Raw genomic sequence first — 27,219 nt, 5'->3', positions numbered from 1 at the left:
AATGCAAATTTTGTGGCCTTTTTTCATGCTTGAATGAATGCTACTATGTTGTATTGACCAAAATCTGTCACAGCATGACATTAAATACTTGGAATAAATATCTTTGTAAAAATTAAAAGATATTGTCTTTGTAGAAATGGAAAAACTCTATTACAAACAGCTCACCTCGTTGGATGACAATTTTCACCTGTGTGATTATGAATACTTCAGTAAATATTCTAACAAACAGATTCTGAAATAATACTGTAATAATAAATCTAATACTAATTATGTCATGTAATATCATCCACCCCTACAGTTAACTGAACCAAAGTGGTTATTAACACTAAATTACTCCGCTCTTTCAGTAGACAGAAAATCCTGCCTTTATTTTGCAAGAAAACATAATCTTACAGTGCAGTGGCAGCAGTTAAACTGGCTTTAATGGCATTTAATGCTGAATCAGAAATACTGAGACAGACGGTCAATAAGACTAGAGTCCATTTTCTGTCCTAAAATAGGGAGAACATTTGTATGTTTGCCAGAGGACTGTTCACACTCTAGAGCTAAAAGCTGAGTAGGCCTACTTTTAGACGTTTTTATTGAGATACTATATTTATGTTTAAAACACCTGTGGTGGTCTTGTTTTTGCTATGCTGTGAACTATCAAGTGAAATACTGGAGTATACTACAAGAAAGTCTCACTCGTTTTCACTGCATAAATCTATAGTTCACAGTATATTGTGTTAAGAATATAATGACCACATGTAAAAAAAAAAAAGGGGGGGGCTGATGAAAAAAACTAGCAGCCGTCTTAAACTGGTGTATGCTGTTTTTTTTTTCAGCAGGGTGGACAGACCAACAGAAGTAAGAGTTGTATTGAGTGTTAGTGTTGTTGACTGGTTTGTTCAATTTCGTTAAGAATTCATGACACTGACAACGTAATTTGTTCATTTTTAACAAGCTAAACGAGCGCATCCCCGTCGTAACAGGTTACTGGTCCAAAACTATTTTATTCGGTTCAGTACAGAACTGGGCACTATACAAACACAGCTTACAAGTTTAATAGCTCAGGAGCCAAGCCGACTACTTGCAACAAAGTTATCATATCAGGATTGTTTCTGTCGCTTTAACTGCCTTTTGTGTATCGCAGCTAAGGTAATAACAGCCCACTGCTAAAAGCTAAAGACTAAGTTTGCGACAATAATTTCTTAATTCATTGTAGTCACCACCCCTAAATCATGTTGTTTTAGACTTTTTTTTACACAAAGAAGAAATACCATGTTAACTGATGAGCTGTAGAGGTGCTGGTAGGTGGACTTTGTTACCTTTGGACAGAGCCAAGCTAGCTGTTTCTCTGTTCCCAGTCATACGCTAAGCTAAGCTAAGCTAACCAACTGCTGACTTTAGCTTCATATACAGTGTACAGATAACACTCTAACTCTAACTCTGAACTATCCCTTGAAATATTTATTTGTACATGTAGTGAACATCCCTAAGAAATATCATCATTGATTAAATCAAAATGTAGCGCACGTAGGTTGATGAAGTAAAGTAAAAACTGACAATCAGGCGCAGGTATGTTGGGGTTTAATGTAATGGTTTACTGTCAAATCAGTCCCTGGTGAATACTGTATTGTTTTCATCAATCTTTCCAGGGCGTGCATTGTTTTTCTATCTGACATCACTCAAGGTGAAATGCTCCTGTGGGCAGTTTCTTCATCACAGTTGGCAATGATGAGTGCTGCCCGACTGTACAACATTGTTTTTGCATTTACTAAGAAAGACATATGTATCCCTGAACTGTACAACATTTTTTTTGCATTTACTGAGAAAGACATATGTATCCCTGAACTGTACATTTTTCTGGCATCCACTCAGATGCTGATTCACCTCACTGAATTTTATAGTATTTTTTCAGGTTGCTAATAAATTTCTTGTTAAGAACTAACAGACACCATAGCAATTTTAAATTTCTCTTTAATGAGTCACCAATGATTATTATTATTTTTTGATAAAAGAGATATCAAGAAGTTATTTTTCCAATAATATTAGTGCATGTAAGTGGGTGTAACTGTACAATCCAGTCCTTGATGGTGACAGTGACTCTAAGCTATACATGCTGCTGTTTTATGATTATCAAAATGGACCGCTTTTTGTACAGCAGCTGCGAGCTTCACCCTGCTTCCATCTGTGTTACCCTTTGATTTTACTGTGCAAACTCTGGCTCCAAAAACACACGCCAGCGCCCAGAAATCCCACTTCCCAAGCTTCAAACAGGCCAGCAGTAAGTCAACAGGTGATATTATTGTCACATTATTTTCTGCAGTCCATGGGCAGCGCTAATGTGGCTTTGTCAGAGTAATAACAACCCTGGTAAATGAATGAATTCAATTACTGTGCCACAGATTTTGAGCACTACAATGGTGATACCGCTGGGCTTTATGAATATGGCCCACAGTGTACTTCCATTTGATGAATGCTTTAATGCTCTTGGACATCAGAGGCGTATAACAGCACAAAAACGTAATACACTGCTACATGGCTTCTCCAGCTGCATAAACCACTGTCGTCCTTCCCTTAAGCAAACATTTAGAAGCAGCTTCTGAACCGCCAGCCTCACCCACACTACCCAGGATCAGGAATTTTTCATGGAGCAAAGTAAAACGGAAATTCACAATGACATTCAAGCTAATCCACACCCACCTTACCTCATTCTACTCTGGCTGTCTAAGAAAAGCCTGGTACACTAAATTTGCTGAAGTGAGAGGAGGCAGGATGAAAAAAAAGTAATACCTTGGGTTCGGTCTTTATCGATGCATTGTGTACAGCAAGCAGCCTCATAATGCTGCAGTCAAATGTGCCAGGTAGGGCCAAACACAAACAGTGAATTTTACACATACTGTAGTTTTTACAGTCTATTTACTAAGAGGTGCCTTAATTACAAGCATGCTCAAAAAACTTGAGGGGTTCAGCTTTCTCCAGTTTAGCTGCTGATTTATTAAGACCACTTATGCAAATTGAGTCTATTGCAATTTTCCAATTAGAATACCTGAGGCACAACCATAGTCCCACAAGCCATAGCAGAGCTCTCAAAACAACAGACGACGCAGATGATGGAGAAAACTGCAGCTGTGCCAGAGGCCAGGAGATCAGGGGCTGCCAGAAGTTTTAAATGTGGGTTTGGCTTGATCCAAGATTTCAGCTTGTTTTGTTTATTTTATCAAGCTGTGATAATATAATGTGCCTTGGCAGTGACATTTGAAATAAATATACTCTGCATAATTATGCTCATTTTCGTTTAGTAAATCAACAGGGGTGATCCAATTTGATAATCTCCATTTTTCACCCTGCCACTGTCACTCAACAAAATGCATGTTATTTGGCCTAAATTACTAAAAGCCTCTTGCCAGGTATCTGACTCATTAACGCGCACGGGTTAGCAGATCAGTCCTTTTTTTTTTTTAAACAAGCATCCATCTGCACTGAAGCCACCTCAATCATTCAGTAAAAGCAGTACTGTTTTTTTCCTTTTTTTAGGTTTGCACCAACCTGTACCAATCCAGTGAGGTGCTCCAGCACGCCCTCCATAGGGAGCTGCTGAAGGTGGTTGTTTCGCAGATTGAGTCGAGCCAAATTAACTCCTGAGAAAACACCGAGGGGGAGGCTCCGAAGCAGGTTGGCGTTGAGGAACAACAGCTGGAGGGATGGCATGGAGTCGAATGTCCCAGGATCGACCTCACGGATCTCGTTGTACTCAAAATAAAGGTACCTACAATAAGGGAGAAGACAGTGTTACATGAATTGAAACTGAAGACAGACTATGGGAATAGGAGGATGAATGAGATATGGTTATGTTAAAAGAAGCTGCATCTCAGTATTTAGTGATATCACAGTAAAGATACAAGAAATATAACATTACATCAAACAAATAAGGTCACTTCTTCTTTTGCCTTTGTCTTACCTTGGTGCAAAAACATAATTTTTGACTCTTGATTAGATCACAGCATGAATTTTTAAATCAATTTATTTTGGAGTATTCTGCAGGTAATTTACCTCTCCTGCACCACAGCATGATAATTGCATCACTGAATATTTATGTAAAGATATCATAACAGAAATTTGATTTAATCTGCACCTTCCCAGTTCCTCAGCTGATTAGCTGATAAGTATCAAATGATATTGTGCAATTTTACACTGATGACTACTTGCACTTGCCTCGGCATGCCTGATCATCATGTTAAATTTAAGAAGCTCTGAATTTTTAAAGTTTTTTTTCAATAATAGAAATCAGCGGAGACTTTTCCCTGCATGCTAGTCATCCAATATACTCCCCACTGCTGAAATAAGTAATAGATCTAGTTTAAATGACTTATAGTGCCCGCTGGCCCTAGAGGCACTAACAAAGGGTAACGAGAGGTTAAGAGGAAAACTTTTCCAATGTCAGGAGAGGCTCTTTATTATTGATTAATAGTCAAATTAACAGAGCTCTGGATTTTGTTAGCCTTATTTTGAAATGTAGAGACAATGGAGCTGAATATGAAGGCATTATGGCACGAACCTTCACATTCTTAATACAGCAGAGCATGAAAGTAGACTTGTTGTCTTAATCAAACTCCACAATGTTTAACTTACTGAATAAGCACTAATACTGACTATAGATATTTGCTGTATATATTATTTCCAGAGGGAATTATCTTTGTAAGCTTAATCTGACAATGATACATATGCATCATTCTGATGACTCGTATTTATAATAAGCCCTTTTTTTCCCCACAAAAAGCAAATTCCTGGCATCATCCAGACGTCTCACTGCCTTATCAACACCTCTGTATGCAAATACCAAAAAACATTAATTTTCACGATGTCACTCATACCAGGCTCACACCTCAACTGGAGCATGCCATCAGGCAGTGTGACTAACAAATGACACTCATGGAAAGAGAATGGGCACCTTTCATTTCAATCAAACTCTGGCATAATGGTAATCAACATGTTCTGCTCTTTGCTATGCTGGTTATGCAGTTAAATTAATTTCCACATACTTAATAACAAATGTTGAATTACTTAAGCTGACATGTGGTTTTAGTGTGTGAATGTGTTTGAAGTGCAGTGAAGGCAAAGTGCTCGAGAGGCTGCGAGTGATCCAAAAGCAAAAGAAAGAAAGAGAGAAAATAAAATCCTACCTTAGATTCTGTAGCCCCAGGAACACATGAGGGCTGAGCCTCTCCAGGTTGTTTCCATTCAGGTAGAGGCTCCTCAGGCTTGTCAGGGTGGAGAAGGCCCCCTCCTGGAGGTAAGAGATGCGATTGTTCCCCAGGTGAAGTAGGTCGAGGCTGGAGAAATTCCAGAAGTCTGTGCGGTAGATCCTCTGGATTAAATTTCCACTCAGGTAGAGCTTGCGGCCGTTGAGGGGCCGGGGCGTGAGCTGGGACACGTTGAGGAAGCCGTTCTCCTTGCAGTTGACGGTCAGGCCTAGGTCTGTGATGTGCAGGTTGCAAGTGCAGCCCAAGGGGCAGATAATGGGGATGGGGGGTCGCGTTTGATAGCCGGCCACGGGGGGATTCTGGTTGGGCATCAGGCTGCGAGGCGTGGGGGACGTTCTGGAGGGTCGAGGCCTTTTAGTTGGCCTCGGGTGCCTCTCTCTGTCTTTACGCTCCGCTGAGGAGGAAGATGATGAAGTGGAGGAGGTGTGAGTGTTCTGGCGGGAGCCGTGCACCATAGAGGAGGGCTTAGTCGGCCTGACTCTCCCGGGATGGGAGTTGGGTTTAGAGTTAGGGGGCAAATGTTGGGGCTGCGATCCCGCCGACGGACCGCCTGCCTCTCCTTGCAGCTCTTTGTCCGGTAGGTCGGCACACAGCTCCTTCCGGGGAATTTCCCTCAGGTCCTTGCCGTGCAGGTGGAAAGGATATTCGCAGGTAACGTCCCCGACCACAGCCGTGTAGGGGATCTGACCCAGCCACTGCTGGAGCTGCACTGCCTCGCAGCCACAGTTCCAAGGATTCTCCTCCAGCTGTATCTCCATCAGGGAGCGACCGACGTACTCCAGGGTCCCAGCATATGCCAGGCTCTTCAGACGGTTTCCCCGCAGGTCCAGATGAGTCAGAGACACGGATCTGGTGCAGCAGGAGGAGTAGAGAAGGGGATAGTTAGCTAGGTTAGATGAAAGGACAATGTGATTGTAAGAGAAAACATAGGTTCACACATTCCATCGCAGAGAAATCTGCTTTTTTATCTGATGATTAATCCGTCTTTTATGATGTGAAATAATATGCCACAGAAACATTAATTCAACAAGAGTACAGACCAGCTAATTGTGTCTGACACTGATATTTCTACAGATCAGTCACGGCATAATTCCAAAGCTTTGCAGAAAAATAACCGGAATGTAACCTGAACAGATGAGCAGGCAAGACAGGGATCAGGTTGTCATTGAGGATGAGAACCCGGAGCTTGTAGAGGAACCTCAGAGCACCGCTGTCGATTCGTTTGATCACGTTGTAGTCGGCCTGCAGGTAGGAAAGAAAAAATGTGATGAACACATAATTGCTGCAGTTGAAAAATAGACTGAACTGAGGCAATCTCCATTTGAAAATGTACAGAGGTCCTTTGAAGATTCTTTCGCTCAGACCACCTGCCACCCTCCCCTGCCCTCGACTATTTCTGTCGCAGCTACCTATTGTAATCTTGTGCAACTCTGTCAATAATCCTGTCAATCATGGATAATCAATGCGGATTATCGTCTCAGGCCTACCTGGAGGTATTCCAGAGCCTCTAAGCCGGCGAAGGTGTCATTTCTGAAGACCTCCAGCTTGTTCTCGTGGAGGTACAGGCGTCTCAGTTTGGCCAGCCCGTGGAAAGCTCCCACTCGGATGTCCTGGAGTGCATTGTTACCAAGGTTTATCGACACTGCGTTGCCAAGGTGCAGAAACCCGTTGCTATAGAGACGCCTCAGAGAGTTCCTCTGGAGGTTGAGTTTGAAAGGGCGGACCCACGACTGTGACACCTGAGTGATTAATTAGAGGTCTGATTAGTTATCTTATTAATTACATGAATTTAACAGTTAAAAACACCCGTGAGCTACATTAGAGACAGGATATTAGACTTAGGAGATACGGTGTGTTAATGAGGTAAATGACAATGCAATAAAGTGTGGTGCAGCTCCACACGCCAGATGAATGAACAGAGGGCGGTTACCTGGCTGACATTAGTGAAGCCCCGCCCATCGCAGTGCACGTGCAGCACGCCTTCCTTGACCTCGCACGTGCACGGCTCGAAGCACGGCTCGTCCACTTCCTCCTCGGAGTTGTCCACTAGAGGGGTGTGTGTGGAGGTGGGGGTGGGGGTGGGGGTGTGTGACGCCCGGGACAGACACACACACCCCAGGGCCACTGCCAGAGCGACCCACTGCATCCTCCTGCTTCTCCCTCTCAGCTTAGCAGCCTGGGGCTACGGCCCGACATCGGCCCTTCACCGCACTGCGCGGAGAGGCATGCCCCCCCACCCCCAGAGCGTACATTCACACAGACAGACACACACACATAAACACACACACACACATGGTTGAGAGAGACAGGGAGGAAAAAAAAGCAAAAGTCAGTTCAAGATGAATCAGATTGATGATACATCACAAGCATACTGAAGCAGATGGAAAATAAAAGTTAAATCACACAGACTGGAGTGCCATGGGGAAAGAATTACATTACATTGAAATAATGATGTATAGGCCAGGTTAGGGCCACAGTACGCAGTGATATGATCTGAACCACAGTAAACATACTGTATGGATGACGTATTTGAACTTAAGAGTTCAGAAAAGCAGGAAATGTTGTTTTAAAAACAACAAATTGAACAATCTCTCAGCTGCTACAGCACCGCTTCTGAATTAAAAATTTAAATACTGACATTGAAAATGCAAAACAAAGGCAAACACATGGGCCAGTTCACCTGTGAATCACATTTTATCATTTTCAGAGTGGCTTTTTTGGACAAGTGGGGAGGTGGGGCGGGGGACGCTCGCAATGAATATATTCATCTGCATTCTCAAATGCCCGGCGAAGCCGAAATGTCACGCATGTGTTGTTTTAATGTATGCAATATGAATATGGGTGGATGCAAATCAGATTCATAATGCTTCTGTCTAATGAACTGCTCCATTTAATAAGATGAATGGCAATCAGAGAACAGAAAGGATGAGGCGCAGAACACCCCATATTATCAATCAGAAGAATACGTTTGGTTATCAACAGCCATCGAGTCCTGTCATAATCATTATTGTGATAATGACGGTTGAGTGAAAGCACCGCTGTGAATCAAAACTCTTCAAAATTTTCAAAAGGACTGATGTGAAGGCAGCGCGGTGATGGGCAGGAGCATGAACTGGCGGTGATGATGATGATGATCACCATCATGAGAATGGCACTGCAATAACAACAGGATGGGAACGGAGTTGCAGTAGTCCTGGAAACAAAAAAAAAAAAAAAAGAGGACCAAAAAAACAAAAAGAAAAGAAAAACAGCTGAGATGTGGGCCTTGCAAGTAGGATATTTCCTCTCAAGTCTTAATGAGATCTAAATTGGATAAAGCATCTCGATCTGCACATACGGTGCTGAACAGCGCCATGCGAAATGCAATAATGATCATGATGGTATGGTAGCTGTAATCATACAGCAATAATCTAGCATCAGCGAGTTAGACAAGGAGGCAGCATTGAAAACATCACCGCCTGGGAAAGGAAGAGCAATCACAGAGATGATTATGACGGGGAGAGATGAAGGGAGAGGTGGAGGAGGAGGAGGAGGAAAAATGGGAACAAGGCGAGGGAATGGAGTAAAGGAGAGACAGACAGATAAAGGAAGAGTAATGGGCAGAGAGTAGGTACAAAGGAAGAGGAAACGGGTGAGGTGGGAGAGAGGAGTGGGATTGCATAAGCAGTAAGAAGTCAGTCAAGGCTGCCACTCAGGATGAGAGCTCACAGTGAAACCGCTGAAATCTGATATTGATTACATCAAAGCCCTCCTCTCGCCCTGCACACAATGTACGCCTGCCTCACAGAGAAACAGCGATGGAGCCAAGTTACATGCGTATGTGTGTGAGTGTGTGTAGAAAACAATGTGAGAAAGGTCAAACCATATCCAAAAAGTATGCTTATATAGCCTGCCAAGTACAGACACAGGTAGCTAGACACGTGTAGATGAGTGTGTGATTTCATAACAAACCAGTGTAATGCTGCAATACTTGTTGGACTATTCCTACAGCACTTTAAAAAAAAGCATGAGCAGAAGGGAAAAAAACATGTCATTTTCCTACAAGATGAGGGAAACTCACCCATTTATGTCAGTGTTTGGAGCATGTTATGCTTCACACATGGAACACAGCACAATCTAGGCCAACGTGCTCAATAGTGTTTGACAAATTGGAATACAATACGAAATACAGCCCATTCAGAGTCCCAGTGGGGTCTTTGTTTTCGTCCAAGAAATGCATTGTTTATCGCTGGGCCCCCGAAGCCCCCTGTATAGAGGAGATCAATACAGAGTCCAGATAGACCACTGGGATCCCTCCTGTTAGATTCTGCTTTGGTGGACGGCCATCTCTCCTTAACAGGAAGAAACACAGTCAACGCTCGAGCCTCTTTCTCCAATCAGCCAAGTGGACTAGTCAGCAGTCGGCATAGCTCTGCATCATTATGTTAACAAGAATGGAAAGGACTTAAGTGTTGACTGGTGACAGCACAGCAGAATTTAGAACTATCTATCTATCTATCTGTCTGTCTGTCTGACTGTCTGTCTCTGTCTCATGTCCATCTGAAAACAGGCCTGACACAGGTGTGGCTTCCCTCCCTGTCTTTCTTGAGTCTCTCTGACTGAGTTTTTTTTTTTCCTCTCTCTCTCTCTCTCTTTTCCCTCTCTCCCTCTCTTCTTCCTCCTCTCTCCTCTCCTCTAGACCTGCACACTGACGCAAGCGAACCAGAGATGACGGTCACTGCTTATTCTTCACCATATTATTCATGTCACATAATTCCAGTGTCTACCTCTCCGTCCTCTCTGTCCGTCAGAACACACGGAGCCTCTCTCCGAGCTTCACACACACACACACACACACACACACACACACAGGCTTTTTTTTCCTTACATGGGCCCCTTTGCTCCCCACCACCCCCTACCAGCACCACCAGACCCGCACTATCAGGAGGCAAAGCAGCACCATCACTGATCAAATGTATTGGGCTATCAGCCTGGATAGCCCACAGCCCCTCCAAGAAAATCAATTAGCCCCTAACATTACAGCACACAAATTGTAATAGTTAGCAGAATTAAAGCATGACCAATTAAACAGCCTAGTCATTAACAGAACCTATTAAGACATTTACCAGGCTATGTATGAAAATCCTTGGCAGAGTAACGCAATCCAATTGCATTCCCCATTGTCTGTCTCTCCCCACCAGCCTCTCTGATCCACACAGCGACGCTTAGCAGAGCAGGGATGCGGGTAATACTCACTCAGTCCGCCGCCAAAGAATTAGGGAACGACCGAGAAAACACTTTAGAGGCTGACTGTCGACATGTCGTTCACATTCAGCCGCACTCTTCTCCCTCTCTCTCTCTCTCCCTCTCCTGTAGCGGCTGAGGCGGATGGGGAGGGAGGGAGTGAGGGAGGGTGGAGGTGGGGAGGGCGGTGAAGGTGGTGGTGGGGGGGACAGAGCAAGGGGGGGGACGTGATAAGACTGCAATGAGGTGGAGGATAAAAACCAGGAGAGAGAGAGTGGAGAGAGTGAGAGAAGGAGAGAGAGAGGCAGAAAAAAAAAACCGATTGGCTTTAGGATGCAGGTCCGCTTCTCCACAGTGCAGCCCGTGGGAGCTGCGGCACTGGACCGCTGGACAGGCGTGCAATGCGCGGAGTTGTAGCGCCCTGCGTAATGATGGAGAATCCTCTCTTCATCTCAAACACAACTGGGTAATTCATAGAAGAGGAGGGAGGGAAAAAAAAAAGGGGGGGGGGGGGCGAACGGAGGCGCCGGAATTAATCATGCAATAAGGCGGCGCGCAACTGCTAGTTTGTATATGAGGCATAAAAGCGCGCAGGGTGGGTTCCTCCTCACCAGAGGAGCCAGTTCAGCTCCTCATCATAAACAGATTACAGAAGACACAACAGAGTCACAGACAATGGGCCCCATAAACTTTCCTCTCACGTTGCCCGCGTGTGCAGTCTGGTAAAAATGCCCTGACTGTTCAGCTATACCGACAATAATTTATAATCTCATTAGTTTATTCATCTCTCCTCTTGCCCTTAAGCACCGACGGATTTCGTGAAACCGGTGTGTGTTACCATGGCGACTCGTGCCAGCTGGCTTCGTCGCGCACGCACACACTCACACGTACTCACGTGCGCGCGCGAGGGAACGAACGAACGAACGAACGAGCGCGCGAGAACGAACGCACGCACGCAGCATCAGTTGGGAAAACTATGGTGACTTTCATGAGGGGGGGTATCGGATTTTACAGGGGAGGCCTGGAAGTCTGCGCGGCCCCTACATCAAAACACCTGTCCTGCCAAATGGAGGTGGTGGGCGCAACAGATGCCGCGCGGAGAATGAGAGCAATGAAGCCCCCCCCCCGACACCGAGTTTAACTTCCCACAACGGCTAATCACAGCCTGCTGGGGTGGCTGCTGCTCAATCAATACCGCCTCTTAAAAGTGACAGGTATAGGCCCCCCCTTGCGAAGCCCCCCACCCCACCAGTGGACCGGTGGCGGGGTCTCCATCAAGGACACCCCTGGTGCCGTGGTGTTGAAAACAAGCATTCAAAAGCGTTCAAATATCAGTCAGCAGGTTTCATGGCTATAGGAAAAGATTTAATAACAACATGTCTTCCACATTACTGAGCTGAAAGTTCAATTTTCAGTTCAATTTCACATTGATTTCAGCGTGCATTAAGGTGAATCACCTTGAGGAAATGGAGAAGGTGCATCTCTCCCTCACACGCACTCCCTCTCCCTTCCCTCTCCCTATAGCAGTGGAGGGGGAAAGCTCTCCCTGGAGATTCCTATCAGAAACAGTAACAGAGACGGTTCCAGTAATATCAGGAAGATGTAGATGATGGTTATAGATTTCAGGGCTCTCAGGTGCATTAGGCTGTATTACAGCTTCCCCACAAGGCTACTTAACGATGCCTTACAATGGAAACAGGCTGGCAGACACAGGGCCATGTATGCACAGTCATGTGATTACATGCATTTGTGGAGGTTTTCTTACAGTCGCGTCCAGACATTCAAGTCACTTATAACATGCAGGGCTGCAGCTGACACACATAAATAAACTTTAAGTAATGCTTATGGGTTATAGTATTCCCAGCTTTGTGATTGGTGATGTCAGAGCTGTGGCAGGAGGTAATGTGATCCCAGACCTGAGGCTATATCGTCTACCTCGGAGTGTAACATTGCCCGTGACGGAGAATCTGGGAAAAAACACACGCATACACAAACACACACATATATATACACACACACAAACACACACATTCGCTCTCCTCGCCGTGGTGCTGTCGTTGAACCGTAGAGGCTCCCTAAATTAAGAAAACAAACGGAGAGGAACTGAGAGAAGATGGTTATCGGGCACCATCAGATACCTGCGTGTCTGTTCTCTAGGGGCAGGAGCCGCTCTGAGCACATAAAGCACTTTTTTGGAGCGTTGACGGGGCCCTTCTAAAGTAGGGGATCTATTTATACTGGCCTAGTGCTGTCTGTGGAGCTGTCCGGTGCTGAAATGGATGGGGATTCATGCTGTTTCATTTCAGCCACTTCTCCTTTCTTCCTCCTCCGCTTTCTCCTTCTCCAAAGCCTTTCTCTTTCCCCCATCTGAATTATTTCTGTCAGATCATACTTAGATTCCTTCTATTCCACTCCCCCTTTTTTCTTTCTTCATTCTCTCTCTTCCTCCTTTATTTCCCTTCTTTGATTCACCCGTGGGCTCTTGTCAATTCAGACTGGTTTACATGCCATTCTTTCTTTGATTCCCCCCCCCCCCCTTCTTTTGTTTTCCTCTCCTCCATCTGTAGACATATTGCAGGAAGCGGTCATCCCGTTTTTGTTTTTTTTTTTTGCAAGCTCTCTCCAATTATGCTTTTGTTTTGCGAGATATCCACTGGGACTGGCTCGCATGCACGAATGAACACACACACTCAAGACTCGAGGACAAGCAGACAGACTGACAGGAGTAAGAACGCGGTTTAGTCCCTCTCCCCTGCCAATCCACGGGTCAGAAAATCTCCTTAAAGCTACAACATTGTTCACATACTGTTGTGCTGTCCCTTAACACGTGTTTTGCTTTCTTTGGGGCCTGTGCTGCCACACCCCCTGTCTCTAGTTACTCAGTGGCACTCAGATGAGGCAATCAGAGAGGCAGGCAAGGGCACCCTGTAGACTGTGGGAAAGAGTAGAAAGAAGAGAGGAGAAGAGCAGGGAAGAGAGGGAGGGAAGGAGCAAAAAGAAGGGAGGGAGAAAAAAACACAGGCTGGGTGTGGGAGACGGAGAGAAAGGGAGACAATGAGCGGTGGGAATTTGGGGGTTTGTGAGGGCTGGCTGAGATCTGTGGTGAAGGGAGAAGAGTGGAGAGAAGCAAACAGATAGAGGGGATAGATATGAGGGGGAAGAGGCAGGAGTGAGAGTGTGTGTGGGGGTGTGGGTGGAGGGATGGCCAGGAGGGCAGGTGGTTCTGTCATTAGCTCCAGATTAAAGCAGAGGGCAACTCCAGAGGACTCACCTCTGATTCACACAGTAGTACTGCAGGCAAGGACAAGCCTCCCGGGAGACATGAAACACGCACACACACACATACATACACGAACACACACATGAGCACACATGCTGAAAACACAGAAGTGATTCACAGGATTACCCACAGGCTCATGAACACACACACACACACGCACACATAAAAGCATATAACACCCCCTCCTCATTTAGCATAACTATACACACAAGATACACTGTGACTCACGAGAACATGACTCCCACACATATGCCACATACAGAGAGCCATGCAACACACACACACACACACACACACCGTTGAACTAATTAATCAAATCTCCTGTTTTAATTAGGATTCAGATCAGTTGCTATGGGAACCTTGCCCCCTTGGAATCTTAAGGTAAAGACTCGTCGTTGCTGCTGCTGCCTCCAATGACTCTACAGGAAGCTGACCGAGGGGGACAAATTCATAATACCTACAATGATTCAGCCGGCTGCATTCTACATTGCGTTTTCACACACACAGACACATTTTTCTGGGGAGGCCTGAGGTGCCTGATCTGAGCTTCAATTTGGGCTCAGTCATACAGAGGGGGCACAAAAGTGGAGGGGGAAAGAATGGGAAATTATGACGGCGCGCTGTTGTTGCAGCCGCACCAAATGCAATGTACCTTAGCATGAAAAGGCCATATGTGGTGGCAGGGGAAAAGGGGAGCGTCACGGTTTGCAGGGGGCCTATCCAATTGATCACCAGCACGAGCCTGGCGATTTTTGTGCCTTTGAAAGTTTTCACGTGGCGAGTCACGTAAAAGCACTTTCACACAGTTCTAATAGGCTGCTTATCCTCGCTATTACCACAGCCCAGCAATTTCAGCGAGGCAATGGCTCTGTGCTTGCTACAGTGTGTCTGGTGCCAGAAATTTTTTGCTCTGAAAACATCATTCATGGTGTTTTCACAGAAGCTCCATTAGTGATCAATAGGATATGTTTGGGAGTAAGAGCTCAGTACTTTCACTTTCTGTCTGACTGCTTTAAAGCTAGTTAGGAGAATCAATATGCTAACATTTCTGTTGATTTTAATCACACTGAGGAAATATTTATACAGTGACTAATATCTGGGCTCTATTTTAAGCATTGTGGAAGTTTTAGTGTTAATACAGCTTCATCTCACACTCTGATAGACATACTTATCTCAGAAGACAAAGATGAGGATGCTCAAAATGCAGTGGAGCCATGCCGCTTTCATCTGTCCCCAGTGTATTAATATCAGCTCAGGTGAAGGCTGGACTTGATGAATTAAAGGAGGAGAGGATGCCAAGTTAAGCCATTAGGATACAGGAACTCAGGCGTGTGTCTGGCTCGCCGGTTGTCATGGCTGCGGTGTTTATCACCTCTTTCTGCCGACAGAGGCCCAGGGGCAAATCAGATTGGCTTCAGACAGAGAGAGACACAGAGGGAGAGAGTTGGTGAGCGAGGGGGAGGACATATTGGCACAGCGGAGGGGTGAAATGCCAACACGCTGCAGAGGGGAGGCTGAGGAAAGGCTTTGGACAAATGTCAATGTGGCTTATTCATGATAAGATTTGTGTTTTTAAACATTTGACTGTGATTAGAGATACTACTGATGTTACTCAGTGTAATTCAGCAAATCCTTATTTCAAATCTTTTCCATTTACTTACCTGTAGTTATTTCTCTTATTTTTTGCTCTGCCTCTAGTCATTTTTTGTCTTTTTTTATAAACCACATTTCATTTTTACTCTTTTCTCCATGTCTTAGTAAAATTTCTCTGCTGACCACTTGCAGATCTGTTGAGTGCATTAATGAACTTAAATTCTATGAGAAAAATACAGATTTGCAGCCCTTTCCTAGACGTCTCGGAGGCGTCTAAATCCTGGACCATCCTCAAAAATCAGGTGTAAAATTTGCCCAACATCCCTCGTGGCCTATGCCTGCCACCTAGCGGCCCCTAAACCAATCATCCCAGTTTACAGCCTTGTACAGGTGCATTAAAAGATGCAGGGGGTACAATTTATATGGAGAACAGAGGCTGTCATGTGGCTATGGCTGTCAAGACAGTTCACATCCAGTTCAGCTATAACCGGTCTAAGGAGGTTTGGAAAAAAACGACCAATTATGGCATTTACCGGTTATGACAAGTGGTCGGTTGAACACTCTCAAGCTAGCAGTCATAATCATAAACAGATGGCGAACAGCTGCCGGTTACATCCAGGTGGCTACTTGTCGCTGTTGCTGCTGCTGTCCCATCCTCACAGCTTATTGCAATGTAACCAGTCCTGACTGCACGGCGCACGCACGTGTTAAAGCGCAAACCACGCCCTCCCTGCCCCTAGAGCCAATCAGGTGTCGCCATATGTAAGCGCAGATTCTTCTCAACGAATCACGGTGCTTGTTGTTGGGGAGACGCTCGCGTTCACATATGCCGAGGCCCTTCTGTGTGTGAGCAGGGAGGAAGGTATGGATACATTGTTGTCGCACCGGCTTCACGAACTACTTCTAAAAGTTTCTGTCGATTTTGCTTTGCTTTGAAACATTTTCCCGCCGCAGCCAGCTAAAGCTTGTAAAGAATATTTGTAATATACTGACATTAAATTTTACTACTAGCCAGTAGCACCCATTTATATGTACTTTTCTCCTTATGCAAAGGATACTGTGGTCATTTCTTCTGTGGTTTGCTGTGGCTCTTGGTTTTGCTGTGCCTTCGTAGATGGGAGGTTCAGGTTTTGGTTGGGGTGGTCTGCCCGAGTCGTATTTTAGCTGACAACCAGCTGAATAGGGCGAAACGACCAGACAGCCTGTGTGAATAGCTGTATTGTGGGCGCTGGCTGGTGTGTGTGACAGCTCAGGTTCAAACCTATAGGCCTCTGTCACATATAGAGAGACAGTTTTGTTTAATCTGTTCTGCTGTTTTTTTTTTTGGTCCCACTAGTTTCCGGGGTTTTCATTTCCCCCATACTCTGTCAGGGAGGGTCTTCATCATAGCTCTGTTCAGGCTGACACGGTGTGTTGCCGCGCTGACGAGTAAATTACCGGTGACAGCGAGCTGTCCTGTTGTTTATGGTCGCGCCTTGCTGTCAGCCCGCAGTGCCAAAGTCTCATCAACATCTCTGCCGAGGATGCCGCAGACAAACAAGTCCAGAAACGCCCCGGCGTCTGACTCTCCGGGCTCGGTCCAAGTGGGAGCAACGGGAGAAGATCCAGAGTCGGTGTCCCGGGAGGTGAGCCTGGCTGCGGGGGACGCGGGGGGAAGTGGTGGAGGCGGAGGAGTGGAGGACAATGTTGGAGACAGCGAGATCATTAAGTCCCCCAGTGACCCTAAACAGTACAGGTAAAGAGATCCTCTACAGCATCCACATTACAGCTCTCATACTAGATGTCCCCATTCTCCTGAGTATTTAAATTATGCATTGTTCTGTCCTCCTGTTACATGATTTATCCCCTCCATTTAGTGTATTCGCAGTCATTGTTATTAATATGATTTCATGTACAATGATATACATCAGAGGATACTATTGTCTGTATTCATGAAAGTGAAAGTGCTGAGAAAATGACCCAGATCCACTAACCCAGATCCAAAAATGATATTGAGCCTCTGTTCCAGCCGGATCAGTACAGCATTATTGTAGTTTGATGGGACGATTTCATGCTGTAAGTACACACCAGTGCCTCAGGCCTCTGTGGGGTGCACACAGAAAATGTGCTGCGAAAAGAACAAGAGACTCTCAGAGGGTATAAGATGCAGTCTGCAGAAGAGGCATTTGATTCAACGGCCTGTTTCAAAAACGAGAACAAAACAGTGAAAGCTGTAAAACACGATGGTACAGTACTGTTCCTCAAAGCTCTTCAGGCTGTCTCACCTTTGGCTGTACTCCCTTCAGGTACATTGTGCTGGAGAACGGGCTGCGAGCTCTGCTCATTTCAGACTACAGTGGACCGGCGGCATCAGAGGATGAGGAGGAGGATGGAGAAGATGAGGGTGAAGAGGAGGAAGGGGAGGAGGAGGAGGAGGAGGAGGAGGAGGAGGATGATGAAGAATCTGGAGATGAGACAGAGGACGAAGATGACGAAGAGCGGGGCAGTGATGATGACGGAGATGACAGGGAGGGGAAAAAGAAGAAAGGGAATGCAGAGAAACAGGTAGCACCTGAATGTTTTGATGTAGAGCTCCATTCATTTTTTAAATAAGCTTATCAGCCAGTGGCTACAAAGTCAACACATTATTATAATCAATTCATCTGTTGGTTTTGGTCTTTTTATGGGGTCACCAGACTTAATTTTTAATTGCATTGCCGGGCTCAAAAATGACTTGATGTCCTGGGTGTTTCAGTCTGCAGCTGCACTGTGTGTCGGAGTGGGCAGCTTCAGCGACCCCAGTGACCTCCCCGGCCTCGCACACTTTCTGGAGCACAGTGAGTAATTGATCCGAGAGACTCAAGTCATTTCTTCTGGAAATGTATTTCTCACCCTTTGTGTGATTCAGTTATTTATTCATCATCAGTTGCATCGTTTCCTGTCACTAATCACAATTTTGAAAAGCATACCAGATTAAGTTTCTTGTTTTAGTTGTTTAGCGTGCCCTCTTAGCCTGTTTTGTCTAGTTTTACTTCACTTAATAATATCTGACATTTCCCAGAATACCCTCCTCCTAGGGCCAGATTAACCCGCTATGGAGCCACAGGGTAAAAATGAGCTTTTGGGCTCCTTTTGACCCACTTTTCTTTCTGCTCTCTGTGCATTGTGTATCTATCTAGTCACCTCCAAATACCCATTTAGTTCACGTAGAAGACTACACAACTAGTCATTTCTTTTTTTGTTTTTGTTGCAAATGTGCATCTTGTAAGAGCAATATCACCTGAAAATCCAATTTTAAAACTATATTTTGACTGAGAGTATGGAGGATGAGATACTAAACGCAAGGCTTTAAGGGTCTCCTCCAGTTTGCCAGGTTGGTACTCCAGCCTTGCCTCCTCTAACAGAAAATAGACAGGGACTTGCGTTCCATTCAAGACAGCAAGAGATTTTATGGTTAAAAAAAGTCTAGACTTACACACATCCCTCTGAGTTCTGAATTGTATTTCACTCTATTGATGCTTCTGTCAGAAGCGAAATTGTTATATCTGTCTCCTCTACTGGTGTGATTGTTGAACATTGTTCCTAAATGCCCAGTCTGTAAGGAAGCCCTTGTTCATTCTCACAGACTGTCATCAAAATTGTCACCAATTGTTCACAGCAATATTTAGAGCCATAGGCACAGCTATATCTGAAAAAAAAAAAAAAACTATCAAATTGTGCTGTGGCTCAGCTAGAAATATAGCACAACATAGCATTTGGCCAACTGTCCACATAAATAAGAAAAGCACAAATGCAAGGCACATCACCACAAAGCTGCGGTGGATTTTTCTTTTAAATTCCTTACATTCTTTTCTTCTTTTCTCCTCTCTTCCTCCCCACCTCCTGTTTTTTTTTTAACCACTATGTCCCAGTGGTGTTCATGGGCAGCGAGAAGTATCCCTCAGAAAATGGCTTTGATGCGTTCCTCAAGAAACATGGAGGGAGCGACAACGCCTCCACCGACTGCGAGAGGACCATCTTCCAGTTTGACGTCCAGAGGAAAAGCTTCAAAGAGGCTCTTGACAGGCAGGGAAGCGTCAGAAGTTTTCTGTTCTCTGTGTTGTTGCTCTTAAGAAGTGGACTTTCTAGAAAACCATCAGATTGTTTACAGATAAACACAAAGCACAGGAATAAGAAGAGCAGAAAATAAACTTGAAAAAAGCGGAAGACGTGCTAAAACAGTTATTACAAACCAACCGCAAGATGATCGCTCTTTGGACACCCCGTCACACTTAAAGCCATATCCTGGGATTGTTTTATATACAGAGAAAACACACTGTCACATCCTTAAATGTTACTTTGTTGGACATTTGTTTGTTAGTTAGAACTTAAAACCACTAGTACTGCTGGTGTTGTGCTGTGTTCTGTGACCTGAGTAGGAATTTCAGCCCATAAAGTATGTGATAAAACATGATGAAAATGTTAGCAGTGGCAAAACGGCTGCAGCCTCATACTGATGTCTTAGAGTCTGATGGGTCTCAGAGCATAGTGTAACACTGGCTTTATGATGTGTACCAACACATTGGGACAAACATTACAGGCTCAATCAGTCACCCCTCAGCTGTTGTCTGTGGTGTGTATCAGTCTACATCTGATTGTTTCTGTCTGACCTGTGTCTCCTGTCCCCCTGGCTGGTTTATAATCCCTGATTATTGTCTCTCTGTCTTGTCACTCTCTCAGGTGGGCTCAGTTCTTCATCTGCCCCCTGATGATCCGAGACGCCATTGACAGGGAGGTGGAGGCCGTCGACAGCGGTGAGTCTCTGTGCCTCTGTGCGACACTCCTCCATGCTGAGAGGTTAAATTTCAGCTGTTGTGCTTTGAGTTAAACTTTTCATCATCCGCATTGCTGTGCTCTTTTGCGCACCGGCATTGGCTGGCGTCTCTCTCTGTCGTCTTGAGGTTTTCTGTCTCTCCTTCTGTCTGTCAGAGTACCAGCTGGCTAAGCCGTCGGACTCCCACAGGAAGGAGATGCTGTTCGGCAGTCTGGCCAAACCTGGACACCCTATGGGCAAGTTCTGCTGGGGTGAGTTGGCAAACACAACCGCTGGGACACCTAATACACGCAAGGGCCTCCTTGGGGTATGTTCAGCAATAACAAACAGGGGAACTGAGACAATGCCAAGTTTCCCTTCTTGCAGATATCCCTGCATTTGTAAACCTTTTCTTTTTTTCCTTCTTTTTTTTTTTTCTTTTTTACAATGTTATATAGTTCTGCTGAATTGATTGCTCACTTGTGACAATTAGGGAATGCCCAGACACTGAAGCAGGAGCCAAAGAAGAAGAAGATCAATGTCTATAAGCGGCTTCGTGCCTTCTGGAAGAAGCACTACTCTGCCCACTACATGACTCTGGCTGTGCAGTCTAAAGGTGAGAATAATCTGTCCCATTCATTATGTATCAAGAACTAGTCAAATGTAATTAATTCTATACACCAACTGAATTCATTAAGAGAAAAAGCAGTGTGTAGATTATTAGACAATTAAAACAGCCATTAGTTGGAATCACAACTCTAATAAGGTTTTAGTTCATCCATGTTCAGCCAGCTGTAGATAATCATCCTCAAATCAACTCAAATTGCTATATTTCTCCAAACAAAGTTGGATACAAAATATCTAACACATTTTTTCAGGGTTTCACAGAAAATATTACACAGCTAATTAACTACTGCATGCAAGTAGAAAGATGGCTAGTGTTGACATTTGTGCTGAGAAAAATCATCCTCATGAAACAGCTGAGTTATTGGAATACGTCACATTCTTTCATGTCGCAACTTCGAGTGCCTGATAAATCTGTCTTCACCAAAAAATTGACCAGTGTAAAGTGATGCGAAGGTGTCACACTGATCACTAATTGCAGTAAAACACCAAAAAATATATATAACCAGCATTTAATTTGGATATTGATAAGGAATTAAAACACTAATGATTTCAATGGTTCTTAAAATACAAGATATTACTCTGAATTTTCATGAAAATGCCCCAGAAAATATTGCTTTTGCTTCAACTTGTCACTTCGCCGCTAAATGTAAATATACCTGTGATCTAGAAGGTGAAAACAGTTTATGTTAAAATGCAGTCAAAGCTTGTAGCCACCACCAAACAAACCCTCCACATTGCACTGAATTCTCTCCAGAAACCCAGAAATATAAGTTCCCAGCCTGAATTATTGAGACACACTTAAACTCTAATTTATCCCCCTTCACTCCGTCTGTCCTTTAGAGAGGCTGGACACTCTGGAGGAGTGGGTGAGAGAGATCTTCAGCAAGGTGCCTAACAAGTGAGTATTGAAGAAGAGGCTCTCAGTCACTGTGATGAGGTGCGGGTGTGATATAGATTGAGTCTGAATATCCTTTGAGACTTTGCTCAAATGTAAATGTCAAGCCTTCCTCTGTCTGCTCCTCGGCTCTTTTTTTTTTTTTTTTTTTTTTTTTTTTACCTCTCATCATCTCAGGTGTTGTTTTTCAACAACGCACACCTGAAAGAGATCATTTCTCCCCAAAGTCGAGCTGAATTAGTGTTTTCTTACAGAGCTCCACTTCTATTTGCTTTATGAGTCACTGCAGTGGATTGTTTTTAAAAGAATCAACATGCATATCACTGTAATGTGAAAACCACATAACCTACCTTTTTAAAGCTTTCATTTCAATTAAAGGATTACATGCCCCTTTCTCCCATCTCATAAAATCCTCCCGAGCGACTTTAGCTCCTATAGATGAACTTTCCATCAGGCTGAAAACATATGAAAAGTTGACATTTTGAAGTTACACCTGGCAAAATAACAAGGTGCTATTTTTGTGAAATATAAACAGTTATCGAAAACCATCTTCAAACATGCTCTAGAAACCTTTCAGTTATCTCTGTTAAAAATATCCAGTGCACTTACAGTATAACAAATATTTTCTCTGTTGTTTCCCTAAAAGCATTAGAAATCAGAGCCTTATGGTGGGTTTAAAACATGTTTAGTGATGTGTGGTGACATACTGATGTTGTTGAATTGATGCTTTTGTTTGTACAGTGGTCTGCCCAAGCCCGATTTCTCTGATATGCTGGATCCCTTTGAGACACCAGCCTTCAACAAGCTCTACAGAGGTACTGCTCCATCTTACTGCTTATGTTTGAACACATGTGGTACACTCCGGCTGTGAGGAATGAAGATTCCCAACCTCTAAATAAATCTCCAGGGTCGGGAGTTGGTTTAAAAGATAGTAAAAGCAGAAAAAAAACATTTCTGCCTCGCAAAGTGAGATATATTTTGTAAGGCTTTCTTCTAATCTTTGTTTTTTCTTATAAATTACCAGATAATTTTTACCTTTTAAGGCCTCTAAAAGTGTTCCAATAAAAGAAGATGAGAAGGAAAAATTACTCTTTGTTTAAGCTGCTCACAACCTGTGAACATGTGCAAACATGAAATTCTGCAAGGTCCAGAGCTTTGTTTTAATGGATCACAAGCCAAAAAGGGTGGGGGACCAGTGCTGCAGAGGAAATATAATCCAGCAGTAGGTTCTCTTTCTATCACAGTGGTTTTTTTTTTTGTGTGTGTATGCAGTCGTTCCTGTTCGGAAGGTTCATGCGTTGAATATCACCTGGGCTCTTCCTCCTCAGGAAAAATACTACAGGTGAGGTACATGCAGTGGATATACAGTACATAGTGCAGGGTACATAAATGCAAAATTGAAAAACCTATAAGAGACAGAGCTTTCCCCTGACTTGAGAGAAATTGCATCAAATTTGTTTGTTTCTCTTTTTTCCACGTCCCTCTCTCTTCTATCTGCAGAGTAGTGCCTCTTCATAAAAACATAGAATTAAACCAGCCAAAAGATACCATGCTTTGCCCTGATTGTGGGGGGATTGCATCAATGTTTTTTGTTTCTCCTTTTCATGTTCTTCCCTCCTCTTTTCAGAGTGAAGCCTCTCCACTACATCTCCTGGCTGATTGGCCATGAAGGCACAGGAAGCATCCTCTCAGTGCTCAGGAGGAAGTGAGTGTTATTGCCTCTGTCTGTTTGTTTTTCTGATTCGAGGGCACTCCAGAACCCAGTTAAAAGGTCTTCAATTTGCTGGGTATACATGAGCTTTTTCATGCTCTGAGCGAGCCCCGAGTGTTTGAGCCCAGTCTTCAAACTATACACTTTGCCAGCCCACTCGACGATGTGATTCATACAGTCTCATCCCTGGATGTGGTTGCACAAGAGCATTTCAGCCTCTTGTTGCTAAGTGGCAAAGTGATTCGCCAAACTCTCTGTCACAATACCGCAAGCCCATCCAGCAGTCCCTTTACCATCAGCACCACTTGGAGCATTTGATAGAATATTCGAATTTACTGTTTGTGCTGTTTTCGATTGTTGATGAATGACAACAGTAAAATTTGAGTGTACTCAGTCTCAATTCCCAGTGGAAACAAACTGCTGAGGCAGTAGAGTGGCTATCTTTATTGAGTTCAGGCAATCACAACATTGAGGGCCGAGAGGCTGGTTTGTAATTTGGCCATTGTTGTCCCCCTCAGTAAAGGGGGGAACGGTTAGTCTGTCTGTCTGTCTGCCTGTGTGTGTCCATCACAGTCACTGTTTGAGACACTCTTGTTTGAGGCTATTTTTGAAAAGTACATCATACTCTTTCATTTATTTTTTCCACCACTGGTTTCACTTCATTTCACTGCAGTACGGAAATCATCAGATATTTAAAACTTGCTTGGCGTGATCCATCACAGTGAACATCTTTACTACTTGTGCAGTAATGCAGTGCAGACTTATAAAAAAAAACATAGCTTTTAAGTGCATTATCACACAAGTAGAGCATGTCTTTATACAGATGAAAGTAGACATGATGTTCACTTTGAAGGATTATCCAGCTGAAGGAAGTTTCAGGTTTCTTCAGTTCTTCAGTTTAAATGAATGAAAAGCTGCTCTTAAAGCAGGACAAATGCATAGTAGAATGATACATGTAACTTCTTCATTTAGGGCTTTTTATAACACAACCACAAAAGTGTTTGTTAAATTGTCTGCAATCAAGACAAAGAAACATGAAGTGACATATTTTATACTCATGGCCCTTAATGTGCATTCTCTGTGTTAATTAACTTGTGTGTGTGTGTGTGTGTGTGTAGGTGCTGGGCCCTGGCTTTGTTTGGAGGAAACAGTGAAACCGGCTTTGACCAAAACACCACCTACTCCATCTTCTCCATCTCCATCACCCTCACTGATGAGGGTTTCCAGAACTTCTACCAGGTAAAGAAAAGTCACTCTCTCTTTTATTTGCCTTTTGTTTTTCTGCATTCTGAGAAACACTGGGACTCAGTCCTCAGCAGATGAGATGAAACAAAAACAAGCTTATTTATTATCTCACGTGAGATCAGTGTTTTTCTTGCTTTGTTGGTATGTTAGTAGGATGTACTCTGCATGCACCCAGCTGGCCTGTTTGTTTTATTTTCACTAATACATCAGATCATTTCAAAGAAGCAATCTGTATTATCAGTTGCTATGACAACTCTTGTTGTGTACTTAATGGGAGAATGTTTCAGTCAACAAACCTCCACTGATAACTGCCATGTAAAAATGGCAGCAGCCTTGAGGACCTTGTTTACAGTCATGAAGAGCTCTTTATCCTCCTCCTTCAGAGGGTGCTAGCAAATGCTTTCAATGGGTCACAAGCTGCACAAGTTTCATACTTCTAGTATTGTACCAGCTGGAGTGCTTTGTTAGCACATATGTGAGGTTAGGAAAATGTGTCAGAGCACTGCACTGGTGATTGTGTTAAGGAGAGTTCATCGTTGTCATGATTAATTGAGTTAATATTTGTTGTTTTTAAATTTGCTTTTTAGAGTAGAGGAACCCGAAGTTGGAGGGCAGTGTAGACTTGTTGTTCCCACTAGACACAGAGCAAGTCACCAACATATGAAACAGGTGCAAGCAACAATAAAAATCACTGTACTGCAGAAAGAATCCTTATTCACAGGTGCAAAGTCGCAGTAGCACAATGAGTTTACTTTAAGAACTTGCCTTGGAGAGCTGATTGTGTAGCACAGCCTGGACAGCATTCGGTAAAACATATTTAAATACACAAAATATGAGACCTGGAGAGAGCAGCTGGACTATTTCTTGATCGGTCACTATTTGCATAGGGAACAGACTTGGACACAAGACAGGAGGCCGCTAACCTTTCTGGAGTCTCCCCCTCTGGTTGCCTGGAAACAGGTCTTGGCAAAGAAAAAGCATAGTTCCAGAAATGTCAAACTATTTCTTTAAAGTGCTAAGGGTTTGCAGTTCAAGAGTTGAGTTACCTAAATATGTTAAAGTACACAAAGTACTACAAATAATTACAAAGAAAACCATGAGCTAAAAACAGAACCTAACCCTTGTATCCACAGAAATTAAGAGTCATGCTTCTCTTACAAATAGATTGTTCAGGACTTAGAATCCTTTTGTTCCCAGTTAATAATTACTACTCCTAAAAGGCGGAGCTGACATTTTCATATATGTGTTTGAATCTCTAAAAGGGGGTGAATAAATACACACATTACTTTCCGTTTAGTATTTAAATGTAGTCACCTTTTTTCAAATGATTGTCATAGCTTTTTCTAATGACTGTAATCATATAACCACAGTCAGTGTGATTGGCAGCCTCTTTCTAACGCAAGTGTAATTGTTATGGTTTGTCAGCATTAACACTGCATCACTTAAAGCCCTATTATTAATGATGACGAGGAGGGATTTTACAGTAGTTTTACCAACAAGTGAATGTGGTAATGGGTTATTAATGCTGAAACACCTCAAGTTATGTCATCTAATTATTGTCTGTGGGCTTTTATAGGTGACTCACCTGGTGTTCCAGTACCTGAAGATGCTGCAGACACTTGGACCACAGCAAAGGCACTATCTCACACACACACACACACACACACACACACACACACACACACACACACACACACAGTCTGCCTTTATACCTTAAACTCAACTTCTTTATTCTGTCTGGCTGGCCTTTTGGTACATTGTAGGGCAGGAGGTAGTAAATACTGCATTATATCGCATACTGACAGGTTAATGTGTTTGGTCGGCTGTTTGTTCATTTATATATTTATGCCTTTATTCTTTTTGTTTTTATTACGTTCCTTAATCCGTCTTGAGGAGTGTCGATGTTGTGACATTTGAGATTTTGTCTGGGACGAATGAAGATAATAATTCTGCCTATCTATCTGTTTGCTTTGTGCGTTCAGAATATATGAAGAGATTCAGAAGATTGAAGCGAATGAGTTTCACTATCAGGAGCAGGTAAGAATCCGAACACCCACACGCTGCCATGTTGGGCAAACAACAAGTTAACATTGTGCTACTGCCGCTGAGACTGATTTCCTTTTTTTTTGTCAGATTGACCCTATAGAGTATGTTGAGGACATTTGTGAGAACATGCAGCTGTTTCCTAAAGAAGACTTCCTAACTGGAGATCAGCTGATGTTCGAGTTCAGCCCAGAAGTAAGTAGTTCAGTCGTTCAGGGAGTGAACCATTTCAGGGTTTTATTCTGAAATCCTTTATCTCCTTTTTTTAGATAAAGAATGTTAATGAAACAGGTCATTCAAAAGTGGAAATATATGGACGTTTTTCCTGTCTGATATGTTAATGATTTTGTAGCTAGCACCTTTATATCCCAGAAATATATTTGCGAGTTGTCGGTGCTGTCTTTGATTGGTGGATATTATTTTGCATCAAACATTACAGTGTAATTTTGGCTTTGCATATTTTCTGTGATGACAGTAGAGTTTTTCTGCTTCTTATTGTGACTGACAGCTGAAATTGTTCTCACATAAACAAGCAATTTAGAAACCGAGAGGAAAACAAAACAACAACATTTTACTCTCCTCTGT

The 27,219-nt window shown here is 43.6% G+C and overlaps 2 protein-coding genes across 4 annotated transcripts in view; one reads left to right on the top strand and one right to left on the bottom strand.

Moving 5' to 3' along the window:
- The first annotated feature begins 3,519 nt into the window (after positions 1 to 3,519).
- The window catches only part of nrd1a (nardilysin a (N-arginine dibasic convertase)), a 32,950-nt gene continuing 9,250 nt past the window's right edge, over positions 3,520 to 27,219 (top strand). Inside the window, exons 1-16 of one of the 3 annotated variants that reach the window (XM_018663535.2) lie at positions 3,520 to 3,747; positions 16,828 to 17,077; positions 17,628 to 17,886; positions 18,077 to 18,158; positions 19,233 to 19,386; positions 20,041 to 20,114; positions 20,290 to 20,385; positions 20,607 to 20,729; positions 21,581 to 21,638; positions 22,377 to 22,450; positions 22,908 to 22,977; positions 23,263 to 23,340; positions 24,465 to 24,585; positions 26,168 to 26,226; positions 26,574 to 26,628; positions 26,725 to 26,829. In XM_018663535.2, coding sequence (XP_018519051.1) covers positions 3,687 to 3,747; positions 16,828 to 17,077; positions 17,628 to 17,886; positions 18,077 to 18,158; positions 19,233 to 19,386; positions 20,041 to 20,114; positions 20,290 to 20,385; positions 20,607 to 20,729; positions 21,581 to 21,638; positions 22,377 to 22,450; positions 22,908 to 22,977; positions 23,263 to 23,340; positions 24,465 to 24,585; positions 26,168 to 26,226; positions 26,574 to 26,628; positions 26,725 to 26,829 — 1,719 coding nt within the window. In that variant the 5' untranslated portion in view covers positions 3,520 to 3,686. Of the gene's footprint in view, positions 3,748 to 16,134; positions 16,205 to 16,678; positions 17,078 to 17,627; positions 17,887 to 18,076; positions 18,159 to 19,232; positions 19,387 to 20,040; positions 20,115 to 20,289; positions 20,386 to 20,606; positions 20,730 to 21,580; positions 21,639 to 22,376; positions 22,451 to 22,907; positions 22,978 to 23,262; positions 23,341 to 24,464; positions 24,586 to 26,167; positions 26,227 to 26,573; positions 26,629 to 26,724; positions 26,830 to 27,219 lie in introns of those variants that run through there. The other 2 variants (XM_018663536.2, XM_051078045.1) reach the window with 2 other exon arrangements.
- LOC108874943 (SLIT and NTRK-like protein 3) lies at positions 5,641 to 14,563 on the bottom strand. Its single transcript, XM_051078046.1, is given in 5 exon segments — positions 5,641 to 5,833; positions 5,836 to 6,095; positions 6,373 to 6,488; positions 6,734 to 6,985; positions 7,177 to 14,563. Coding segments are annotated over 5 exon segments (924 nt in total). The 5' UTR covers positions 7,393 to 14,563; the 3' UTR covers positions 5,641 to 5,753.

Source organism: Lates calcarifer, linkage group LG19 (genome assembly GCF_001640805.2).
Source record: "Lates calcarifer isolate ASB-BC8 linkage group LG19, TLL_Latcal_v3, whole genome shotgun sequence".
NCBI lineage: Eukaryota > Metazoa > Chordata > Actinopteri > Centropomidae > Lates > Lates calcarifer.
Note: the sequence above shows the minus strand (reverse complement) of the source record. Positions and strands in the feature narration are given on the sequence as shown.